The following is a 12,136-nucleotide window of genomic DNA, read 5'->3' as shown; positions in this document are numbered from 1 at the left end:
ACAACACAGACCCAACAATGAACAGGGAGAAGGCTTCATCAGTTGTCAGCTGGTATTACACACACCATAGTAGGAAAAGGTGATGAACAATATGGGTGGCTGTGTCAGAAGAACTTCAGACCATGTACTGAGTTTCCGTGGATAGGAAGCTTCCTTAGACAGGACAGGACATTTTAAAATAAACAAACAACCTTATTTGGCTTTGCCTTTAAACTGAGTTGTCTTATGATGGCCTTCTCTGATCTGGTGCCCTTCAAGTGTTTTGTACTACAACTTCCATCATTCCTGGCCATTCACCATGCTGACTGGGGCTGATGGGAGTTGTAGTCCAAAGATTTGAAGGACACCAGATTGGGAAGAATGGCCTAGTAGTACAAATGGCAGATGCTCATCTGGAGATAGGTGGTGAAAATGTGTCTCAGTTGATTTTGAGCAACCTCTTGGCAGCTGCAGGAAATCTGGTTGGTGAAGAACCTAGTGTTCAGCTGGAGCTACTTTTTCTCCCTCTCTCATAACACTAGAAGTCATGAACATCCAAAGAAGCTGAATGTTGGAAGATTCAGAACCGGCAAAAGCAAGTACTTCTTCACATAGCTCATAGCTGAACTATGGAATTTGCTCCCACAGGAGGCAGTGATGGCCACCAACTTGGATGGCTTTGAAAGAGGATTAGACAATTTCCTGGAGGAGAAGGCTATCAATGGCTACTAGCCACGATGGCTATGCTGTGCCTCCACTGTCAGAGGCAATATGCCTCTGAATACCAGTTCCTGGAAAGTGCAGGAGGGGAGAATGCTTTTGTGCTCAGGTCCTGCTTGTGGGCTTCCCATAGGCATCTGGTTGGCCACTATAAGAACAGGATGCTGAACTAGATGCACCATTGGTGTGATCCATCAGGCTCCTCTTAAGTTCTTATGTTACATACCAGATGTACCCATAGGCAGAGCTTGGAAAAGTTACTTTTTTGAACTACCACTCCCATCAGCCCAATCCAGCGACCATGCTAGCTGGGGCTGATGGGAGCTGTAGTTTTAAAAAAGTAACTTTTCCAAGCTCTGCCCTTAGAGTAGTCTGTTCCGTGCCCCCAGCGCTCATGTGTATAACTTTGTCCAGCTTGCTTAAGACAGATTGCCTGCCATGTTAGTGAAAAACCATCAAGTTTTCAGCCTGGAGAAGAAAATGCAGATGTCTCTGAACATATACAGAGAGGAGAGATGTTCCTGACACCTTCTGACATTTTCCAGTACCTTCATACCTTTTAAGAGCAGTATTCAGCCTGTCTTTATCATGCTCTTTTTTATTTTAAACAATTTTATTAATAATAGTTCATTATAGTTCAAATAGCCCTCAAACATTATAGTATAATTATAATACCATATTTATCTATACTTTATAACAATCACTTTCCTTAGCTTGTTTAATTTTATTGATACGAAAATAAGATCAAAGCTGTGCATACAAAACATAAGAAACAACATGCAAAAATAACCTAAAAGGATACTAGACAGTTGTGTCCAAATTCACATCGGTACACAAATATATACACATATACACAAACATATTTACACACATACATGTACACATCTATAAACACCCACAATTATAAACTGTGAATACCTATACATGTATAAATGCTCATATAAAAATATAAAACTAATTTTCTCTTCCTTACTAAACAGAAGCCATTGATGGCAGCAGCCTAGCTATGGCCTTTAGGAAAAGAGCCACAGCTCAGGAGCAGAGCATCTGCCTTGCATGTTGAAGGTCCCAAATTCCATTCCTGGTGTATCCAGATACAGCTGGGAGAGACTCCTCCCTGAAACTCTGGAGAGCTGCTGCCCATCAGTGTAGACAATACTGAGCTAGATGGACCAGTTATCTGACTCGGTATAAGGCAGCTTCCTATGTTCTGATGTCCATGATGCCAAGTTCTTTTAAATGTATATAACAATTGGCATCCATTTGTCCCTTTCCAATCCAGTCCTCTGCAATAATTTTATACTGGTTCAGCATCGCAGTTAATTTTATATTTTCTAGTTGTTCCCAGATTTTCCTATTTACTTCAAGGTTTTTTTGGGAGGTCTACTGTGATTCCATGTTTTTGCATGTCGTGTCCTCACAGTGGTCACTATATACAAAATCTGCATACGGTAATTCCTTAAGTTCTTCTGCCCTTGTGTGTTATTTAATAATTGACCCAATAATGGTTCCATAGCTACCCATATCTGAAACATTTCCCGAGCATTCCTACCAACATTTGCCAAAATAATTGTGCTTTTTTGTTGCACCCCCACCATATATGATAGAAGTCACCTTTTTGCTTTTGACATATCCAACAGTTTCCATCTCCTCATTTCCTTATCATTTTGTTTCTCCATGGAGTCTGATACCATTAGACTGCCATTTTGATACAGTTCTCCTTCTAGGATGTAACTATTGAAAAATTTGAACCTTTTTGAAACAAAGTTGCTAGGCTTCTCTGAGAATTTATTTACTATGCTCTTGATTGGATCTTTTCAGGAATCCTACAAAAGTGAAGGCCTGCATCATCTGGAATAAAATAATGAGCACCTCCAACCATTCCCAGCATGTGAAGGATTAGACCTAAAACTTCAACAACAAGGAATATGGGCTATGGCTACCAAGGAAGTCTGAGATCATTTCAGAAAATAAGCACTACCTGGATCTTCTTGACCACCAGTTTCCCCAGTGAATTCCCTGTTGCAAGGAGAATGGGCGCTTATTTCTTAAGCAACTGAAATGTACATATCTAGGTTTTGGGGCTTTTTTTACTACAGGGGTAAAGAGCAAGATCTGAACTATCAGACTGAGCTGTCGCATAAATAAGATAAATTAATCACACTTTTACAGCTAACGGCTAAGGCATCAGATAATGATTGATCATTATGGCCATGTGATCGTCATCCCCATAGCATAGATGCCAATTAGCTTTGTGCTCCTTATCCCAGCAAAGTGGTGAGACAAAATGCAGAGGAGTGAAATTGTGCATTTCTCCCCTGAATTTTTCAATAGCGTTTTGGTTCAGAAGTGCACATACAAAAAGTATATTTTCTGGGGGAAATGTATGCAAAATCCATATTTTAGAGGAAAGGCGTATGAACACATACAGTAACGCACATTTTAGGCGGGTAACGTATACACAATGTGTATTTTAGGGAAATATAAAAGTGCATACAACTTAAATGAGATTTCTTTTGTTTTAAAATCCACAGAAAACAGGGCAGAAGACAAGACAGAACAGACTTATGATTGAACTCTTGCAGAACTGACACAGAATAAATGGCAATTAGCCATGATGGCTATGCTCTGCCTCCACAGTCAGAGGCAGTATGCTTCTGAATACCAGTTGCAGGAAACCACTGGAAGGGAGAGTGTTCGTGCACTCAGGTTCTGCTTGCGAGCTTCTGGTTGGCCACTGTGAGAACAGGATGCTGGACTAGATGGGCCACTGGCCTGATCCAGCAGGCTCTTCTTATGTTCTTACAAAGATAGTCAGACTCTGTCTATCCTACCTGATGGGCTTGTTAAGATGTTGGTGCAATGCCCTTTGGATCTTATGAAAGTGGGAAAATGAAACAATGATGGGTAATGCTGATTGATACATGGGCCTAAGTTGCTTACTTGCCCCAAATCAATATATATATATATTTAAAAAATGAAAATAGTAGGTTAAAGTATGCATAACAACACATTTATTGGTGAAAATAACATGCAACATGCATTATATTAGGGGGAACTGCTTTGCAAAACTGTATATATTAACCAAACTTGCATACAAAAATGTGCACTAAAATGCTGATGAATTTTCACGAGGGCTATTTTTTTCCACAAAAATGAGAAACTGAGGGAAACCAACATTTCCCTATCCCTATTCCCAACATTTTCAGCAGGCCATTCAAGCTTTGAGGAATGGGAGGCTGCTGAGGGAGAAGAAGGAGGGGACGTTCCATTGCATCCACTGGCCTGAGGTTGACTATTAGCCATTATCATGTTAGGACAATTTTCACAAGCTGACGTATGCACGTCATGCATCTTTCACAGACACAACTGCACAAGTGGTTGCTTTTCTGTAAGTCTGCTGGTAACCCCAGATGCAAGGATTGTCAAGAAAAAGAGATCAAGCCTTTTCCAGGGCTGGCCCAAGATATTTTGCTGCTGGAGGCAAAGGATATAAGATGGCACACTTCCACCAGAGTGGTGGTTGACAGGACGTGTTCTTCACTGCACCTGACACAATATCCGAAATGAAACACAGCCAGCCTTTCATATTTGCACTTATCTGAATTTTGTGGTGCACATCTCCAACCAAACAGTATTTACAGAAATGTATATATTAGGGGAAAGTCTTCATAAAAATGAATATATTAGTGAAAATACATTACAACATTGCTTTATGTTAGGGAAAATTAATTGCATAAATGTGTTTATTGGAAGGAATTCACACTAAAATGCTGATGAATTTTCATGAAGATTTCTGCAGAAATTGACAGCTTTTTCCATCCCTAGCAGCAAGCTAATTTACTGTTGCCTGAGGCAGCTGCCTCATTGTGCCTAACGGTAGGGTCTTCCCTGGTCTTTCCCAACCTCTGAAAGTTTTGCTCACAGTCCTTTAGCACATCCTCACAAACAATTGTAAAGAACAACCATGAATAAATACCAACCTTTCACTGTTCTTTTGGGAATCTGCAGTGAAAGGAAAAACATTGTCTTACTCCCACTGCACGTTATCTATTTTTTTTGGGGGGGGGGGAGGGCTGATATGAACTATCAACATTAACAAAAAATCCAGATTATTTCATCAAGCTCTGCGCCCTTCCCTCTGCTCTGTGGTTTTGTGTCATATTCTGATGTCATCATAGCCTTCTTGTTCAGCCAGAAAGAGAAGGAGAAACAGGAGTTCTAATTGCTAAGCAAGTGAAATCACTGTCCCTTTGCAGAGACAAATTGGATTCGATGAGCTTCCAGAGTAGGTTCTTGAGAATTCACACTAAGTTTGCTGCCTTCCTCCAGATTCTTCTTTCCTTGCGACATAGTCTCTCCTTTTCAACCAGGGGTGGGGGGCACTCAGAGATAATTTTCCAAAACGTCCACTTCCCACAGGAGAAGAGAAGTAACTTTACTTAAACCTAATTATGCTTTCTGCCTATGGCCATACTACCCTGAACACGCCCAGATCTGGTCTGATCTCGGAAGCTAAGCAGGGTCAGGCCTGGTTAGTATTCAGATGGGAGACTGCCTGGGAATACCGGGTGCCGTAGGCTTAGAGGAAGGCAATGGTAAACTACCTCTGAATACCTCTTACCATGAAAGTCCTATGAATATACCCAAAAAACTTTCATAGGGTCTCCGTAAGTTGTAATCAACTTGAAGGCATATAACAACAATCAAGCTTTCTACTTAATCTGGAAAAATATTGCAGAGGATGTTGTGGTCCTTAAACAGTTACATCTGCTTCCCATGTTTAAACACTTAAGCATCAAAGATCTAGGTACATTCAAAGCACATTATTTTCCCCAAAGTGTCCTGGGAACTGTAGTTTGCTAAGGATCCTGGGAATTGTAGCTGTGTGAGTGATAACCTACAGTTCCCAGGATTTTTTGGGGAAAATAATGTGCTTTAAATGTATGGTGTGTTTGCATTTATAGTGTTTGTAACAGTATAAAGCAATGACAACAATGGCCTTGCAATGGAAATGGAAACAATGGAAATGCAGCCGTGAGGTCCTGGAAGCAAAATTTAGGTTGCTAGGTAGGATGCTGAAAGCCAGGACCTCCAAGGTGGCTTTCTCTGAAATGCTACCAGTTCCACATGCAGGACCAGCCAGACAGGCCCAGCTTTGCAGTCTCAATGCGTGAATGAGACGATGGTGTCGGGTGGAAGGGTTTAGATTTGTTAGGCACTGGGGAACATTTTGGGACAAGCTGGGCCTGTACAAAAGGGACGGGCTCCACTTGAACCAGAATAGAACCAGACTGCTGGCACTTAAAATTAAAAAGGTAGCAGAGCAGCTTTTAAACTGACTGAGGGGGGAAACCCGACAGGAGCTGAGGAAGGTCTGGTTCGGAATAAACCTCCCCCCTGGGATAAAAACCAAAGAAATGATGAAATTTTAAAAGGGGTAGGCCTAGAAGTAGGCATTGTGAGAGCAGGGGCACAGGATATAAATTCAGAAGAGCAAAATTACCACAAGCCTAACCACAAGTGCCAAAGACACTTGAAGAGAGACACTGCTTACAAGTGCCTGTACGCTAATGCTAGGAGCCTCCGAACCAAGATGGGAGAACTGGAGTGCTTGGTCTTAGAGAAGAGCATTGATATAGTGAGCATAACCGAGACCTGGTGGAATGGAGAAAACCAGTGGGATACGGTTATCCCTGGATATAAACTATATCGGAAGGACAGGAAAGGACGTATTGGTGGCGGAGTCGCTCTATACGTGAAAGAAGGCATTGAATCCAGCAAGCTCGAAACCCCAAAAGAGGCAGACTCCTCCACAGAATCGTTGTGGGTGGTGATACCGTGCCCCAGGAGGGACTTAATACTGGGAACAATCTATCGTCCCCCTGATCAAAATGCTCAGGGAGACCTTGAGATGAGATATGAAATTGAGGAAGCATCCAAACTAGGAAATGTGGTAGTAATGGGTGACTTCAACTACCCGGACATAGACTGGCCGCATATGTGTTCCAGTCATGACAAAGAAGCAAAGTTTCTAGATATTTTAAATGACTATTCCCTAGACCAGTTGGTCATGGAACCGACCAGAGGGACGGCAACCCTGGACTTAATCCTCAGTGGGGACCGGGACCTGGTGCGAGATGTAAGTGTTGTTGAACCGATTGGGAGCAGTGACCACAGTGCTATTAAATTAAACATACATGTAACCGGCCAATTGCCAAGAAAATCCAACACGGTCACATTTGACTTCAAAAGAGGAAACTTCACAAAAATGAGGGGATTGGTAAAAAGAAAGCTGAAAAACAAAGTCCAGAGGGTCACATCACTCAAAAATGCTTGGAAGTTGTTTAAAAACACTCTATTAGAAGCTCAACTGGAGTGCATACCGCAGATCAGAAAAGGTACCGCCAGGGCCAAGAAGATGCCAGCATGGTTAACGAGCAAAGTCAAGGAAGCTCTTAGAGGCAAAAAGTCTTCCTTCAGAAAATGGAAGTCTTGTCCGAATGAAGAAAATAAAAAAGAACACAAACTCTGGCAAAAGAAATGCAAGAAGACAATAAGGGATGCTAAAAAAGAATTTGAGGAGCACATTGCTAAGAACATAAAAACCAACAACAAAAAATTCTATAAATACATTGAAAGCAGGAGACCATCTAGGGAGGCGATTGGACCCTTGGATGATAAGGGAGTCAAAGGTGTACTAAAGAACGATCAGGAGATTGCAGAGAAGCTAAATGAATTCTTTGCATCTGTCTTCACAGTGGAAGACATAGGGCAGATCCCTGAACTAACATTTGCAGGAAGGGATTCTGAGGAACTGAGACAAATAGTGGTAACGAGAGAGGAAGTTCTAAGCTTAATGGACAATATAAAAACTGACAAATCACCAGGCCCGGATGGCATCCACCCGAGAGTTCTCAAAGAACTCAAATGTGAAATTGCTGATCTGCTAACTAAAATATGTAACTTGTCCCTCGGGTCCTCCTCCGTGCCTGAGGACTGGAAAGTGGCAAATGTAACACCAATCTTCAAAAAGGGATCCAGAGGGGATCCCGGAAATTACAGGCCAGTTAGCTTAACTTCTGTCCCTGGAAAATTGGTAGAAAGTATTATTAAAGCTAGATTAACTAAGCACATAGAAGAACAAGCCTTGCTGAAGCAGAGCCAGCATGGCTTCTGCCATGGCTTCTGCAAGGGAAAGTCCTGTCTCAGTATTAGAATTCTTTGAGAGTGTCAACAAGCATATAGATAGAGGTGATCCAGTGGACATAGTATACTTAGACTTTCAAATAGCGTTTGACAAGGTACCTCACCAAAGAGTTCTGAGGAAGCTTAGCAGTCATGGAATAAGAGGAGAGGTCCTCTTGTGGATAAGGAATTGGTTAAGAAGCAGAAAGCAGAGAGTAGGAATAAATGGACAGTTCTCCCAATGGATGGCTGTAGAAAGTGGAGTCCCTCAAGGATCGGTATTGGGACCTGTACTTTTCAACTTGTTCATTAATGACCTAGAATTAGGAGTGAGCAGTGAAGTGGCCAAGTTTGCTGACGACACTAAATTGTTCAGGGTTGTTAAAACAAAAAGGGATTGTGAAGAGCTCCAAAAAGATCTCTCCAAACTGAGTGAATGGGCGGAAAAATGGCAAATGCAATTCAATATAAACAAGTGTAAAATTATGCATATTGGAGCAAAAAATCTGAATTTCACATATACGCTCATGGGGACTGAACTGGCGGTGACTGACCAGGAGAGAGACCTTGGGGTTGCAGTGGACAGCACGATGAAAATGTCGACCCAGTGTGCGGCAGCTGTAAAAAAGGCAAATTCCATGCTAGCGATAATTAGGAAAGGCCATGCTCAATGCAGGAATCCGACTTAAAGCAAACTCAACAGGTGGTTATCCATCAGCCTCTTGAGTATCTTCAGTGTTGGAGAGCCCACCACCTGCCGAGGTAATTGTTCCATATAAACTCTGGCTTCCTGTAACTTGAGCCCATTATTTCATGTCCTGCACTCTGGGATGATTCAGGAGAGATCCCAGTCCTCCTCTGTCTGGCAACCTTTCAAGTACTTGAAGAGTGCTATCATATCTCCCCTCAGTCTTCTCTTCTCCAGGCTAAACATGCCCAGTTCTTTCAGTATCTCCTCATGGGGCTTTGTTTCCAGTCCCCTGATCATCCTTGTTGCCCTCAGATTATGAGAACTCTGACAGAAAAAAGTCCAAAAGGGCTCTGGGTTTTTTCTCTCTCTTTTTAGACTTTGAACTCTCAATTCTCTCTGACTGTTTTTTGTATTGCCATAAAAACTAAGAAGGTTGTTAAGCAAGCTTTTCTGAGTTCAGGACAATAAGTTTTGTAAGGTTTTCTTTTGAAATGAGCTTATCGGAAGCATCAGAATGCATGGGGGTATTTTCAATTTAACTTTGCGGAATGTGAAAAATCCATGCTGGCTATAGTATACTCTCGTGGCTGTATAATTCAAAACATATCTAGCCTGGCCCTTAGTGATGGTGATCTCCTAATGTTCCTCCTTGATGCTTGCAGGAGAAGAACAGAGGAAGAATCCAAAGGAAGATATTTCGTCATGACTGAGGTGAGCACGGCATCACTTGCTGTAACACACACCATGGATGGGATCCCTGGACAATACAGCCCGTCAGCATTCCCAAAGGCTGATGCTGAATCTGAGAATGCTTCTCTCACAATCTATCTGGTGTTGTTTGGTGCTCTGTTTTTCCTTATAGCAGTCATACTTGGTCTGGTGGGGAATGGAATTGTCATCTGGTTTCTCAGCTTCATCCTTAAGAAGAATCCCATCACCACCTACATCTTGAACCTGGCCGTAGCCGATTCATGTGTCCTTGTTTCTGTAACAGTTTCTGTAACAGACAAGACTGAGACACTGTTGGTGAATGCCTTCCCTGCCCAGATGGTGGATGCTTACCCTGTTCTAGATGGGGTTACACTCCCCTTGAAGGAACAGGTTCGTAGTCTTGGGGTTCTTTTCGATCCTTCCTTGTCTCTGGAGGCGCAAGTGGCCACGGTGGCAAGGAATGCATTCTACCACCTTCGGTTGGTAGCCCAGCTACGCCCCTATCTGGACAGGGATGACCTCGCCTCAGTTGTTCATGCTCTGGTAACTTCTAGGTTGGACTACTGTAATGCGCTCTACGTAGGGCTGCCCTTGAAGGCAGTTCGGAAGCTTCAGCTAGTGCAAAACGCAGCAGCCAGACTGCTGACGAGGACCAGCCGGTCAGCGCATATAACACCTGTTCTGGCCCGTTTGCACTGGCTACCTATTTGCTTCCGAGCCAGATTCAAGGTGCTGGTTTTGACCTATAAAGCCTTACACAGCGTGGGACCGCAGTATCTTGTGGAACGCCTCTCCCGCTATGAACCGACCCGGTCACTTCGCTCAGCGTCTAAGGCCCTCCTCTGGGTACCAACCCATCGGGAAGCCCGGAGGACAGTTACTCGATCTAGGGCCTTTTCTGTAGTGGCCCCCGAATTGTGGAACAGCCTCCCCGAAGAAGTACGCCTGGCGCCGACGCTTCTATCTTTTCGGCGCCAGGTTAAGACCTGGCTATGCTCCCAGGCATTTTAATGTGTTTCATGTTAGAATTTTAAATCTCTTTGTTTCAGTTTATTTATTGTGATATTTTGTATTTCTGTATTTTTAATCTTTTGTACACCGCCCAGAGAGCTATTCGCTATGGGCGGTTTAAAAATGAAATAAAATAAATAAAAAATAAAATAAATAAAATTGCTTTTTTCATGGAGAAGATGATCACCCTTCTTTTGGCGCCCATTTGAGTGTTGTGGTGTTTTATTCCACACACGTCACTAGCCTATATCTACTGACAGCCATCAGCTCTGAGCGGTGTCTCTCTGTTGTCTTCCCAATCTGGTACCGATGCCACCGTCTGGAACACATTTCTCCAATTGTTTGTGCATTAATATGGACAGTGTCCAGCCTGCTCATTGGAATCCAGGTTTTTCTCTTTTCAACTGAATACTCTGACAAAATTTCTCAAGTCATTAGTATTATCAACCTCCTAATTTGTCTGCCTGTTGTACTAATCTGTACTGTGATCCTGTTCATCAAGGTCTGCTGTAGCTTACATCGACATCAACAAGGAAAGTTCTTCACCGCCCTCCTGCTTACGCTTCTTTCCTTCCTCATTTTCGGTGTACCGCTCAGTGCCACGATAACCCTTCACTATTTTAATTTTATTCCTTTTGATGACAATGAAGTGACAATTTGTATAATATGTGCTCTTATGAACAGCAGTGTTAATCCATTCATTTATTTCCTAACCGGGAGGAAAAACACACATCAGTGCAGAGAAGCCTTGAAGATGCTGCTTGAAAGAGTCTTTAGTGACAAAGTTGATTGCAGAGAAGATCAGAGTCTTCCAGCCATCACCAGTTCAATGATGATGACTTCTTAAATCTCTCCAAGCTACATTGTGGGAATGGAGATGAACAACAGCACAGTTCAGCTTTGGCAAAAGGTTACACAGGCCTAGATTTTCTGAAGAATTTTATTGCATATTTTATAGATGTTTATATTTCAATGAGATAATTTCTTGTGTATTTTAATTATGGATGTTAATATGTTGATGTTTGTGTTATTAGCTTTTAGACTTGTAAACTGCTTAGAAGCTTATTTTGGTATTAAGGAGTATATAAATGTATAATAATAATGATAATGATAATGATAATGATAATAATAATAATAATAATAATAATAAAACTACCACCACCTTCTTCAAAGTTTATTTCCCCCCAAATACCTGATTCAGCAAACAAATAGACAAAATGCATGGCAATTCCATCACACTGGAAGCTCTGCACCACAGTGGTGTGGAAGTGTAAAGTTATGACACCAAGGCATGAAGCCTCTTGCACACAAGGTAAGGCTTGCTTGCTTGCTGAAGCTTTTTAATCCTGTGGCAGAGCTTTCTGTATTACATAGTATATACCCATCCTAGCCTAGTTCCACCAAATATGGGATTGCATGTTTGTATTTACATTCTGCTTCTGTTTGTGAAGCATCTCTAGTTCATAGCTTCAAAACTGTGAAAGAGGGCAGAGACTGATTTACAATGTTCACTAAATCACACAACCTTTGAAGCCCTCTGACATATCAGTGCTGAGAGGTGTCTCTTGGTCATCTGGCCACCAGCAAGAACACCTGTCTGCAATTGTTTGTGCATTAATATGGACAATAATCATTCTCCCCTTTGGAATCCATTTTTTGGTCTTTTCAATTGAATCTATAGACTCTGTCAGGCCCAGGATGTGACTCAGGAACCAGACCAACGATTGCAGTTAATTCGTGTTTTATTAGGGTAATGTCCAAACAAAGACTGCGTTTTCTCATGAATCAATACAGGGATACAGGTCCTGCAGCATTGGGAGAAAGTTGACAGAGCAA

General features: G+C 42.1%; 1 protein-coding gene and 1 pseudogene across 1 annotated transcript; both read left to right on the top strand.

The window, feature by feature from the left end:
* Positions 1–1,623: 1,623 nt before the first annotated feature.
* LOC133377654 (proto-oncogene Mas-like) lies at positions 1,624–11,147 on the top strand. The gene is made up of 3 exons (XM_061612094.1): positions 1,624–1,681; positions 9,441–9,600; positions 10,511–11,147. Exons 1-3 carry the CDS (start codon positions 1,624–1,626, stop codon positions 11,145–11,147), a joined length of 855 nt encoding a protein of 284 aa, XP_061468078.1.
* On the top strand, positions 5,163–5,282 carry LOC133375746 (5S ribosomal RNA; annotated as a pseudogene).
* Positions 11,148–12,136: the final 989 nt, after the last annotated feature.

Source organism: Rhineura floridana, chromosome 1, assembly GCF_030035675.1.
Source record: "Rhineura floridana isolate rRhiFlo1 chromosome 1, rRhiFlo1.hap2, whole genome shotgun sequence".
In the NCBI taxonomy this organism is placed as follows: domain Eukaryota; kingdom Metazoa; phylum Chordata; class Lepidosauria; order Squamata; family Rhineuridae; genus Rhineura; species Rhineura floridana.
The sequence above is the reverse complement of the archived record's forward strand: the minus strand, read 5'-3'. Positions and strand labels throughout refer to the sequence as shown.

Coding starts and splice junctions, on each gene's coding strand:
- LOC133377654 (XM_061612094.1), top strand. CDS start 1,624: ATGTATAAATGCTCATATAAAAATATAAAACTAATTTTCTCTTCCTTA. Junction 1,682..9,440: donor CTCTTCCTTACTAAACAGAA/GCCATTGATGGC, acceptor TTTTCCTTATAG/CAGTCATACTTGGTCTGGTG. Junction 9,601..10,510: donor ACAGACAAGACTGAGACACT/GTTGGTGAATGC, acceptor CGCCCATTTGAG/TGTTGTGGTGTTTTATTCCA.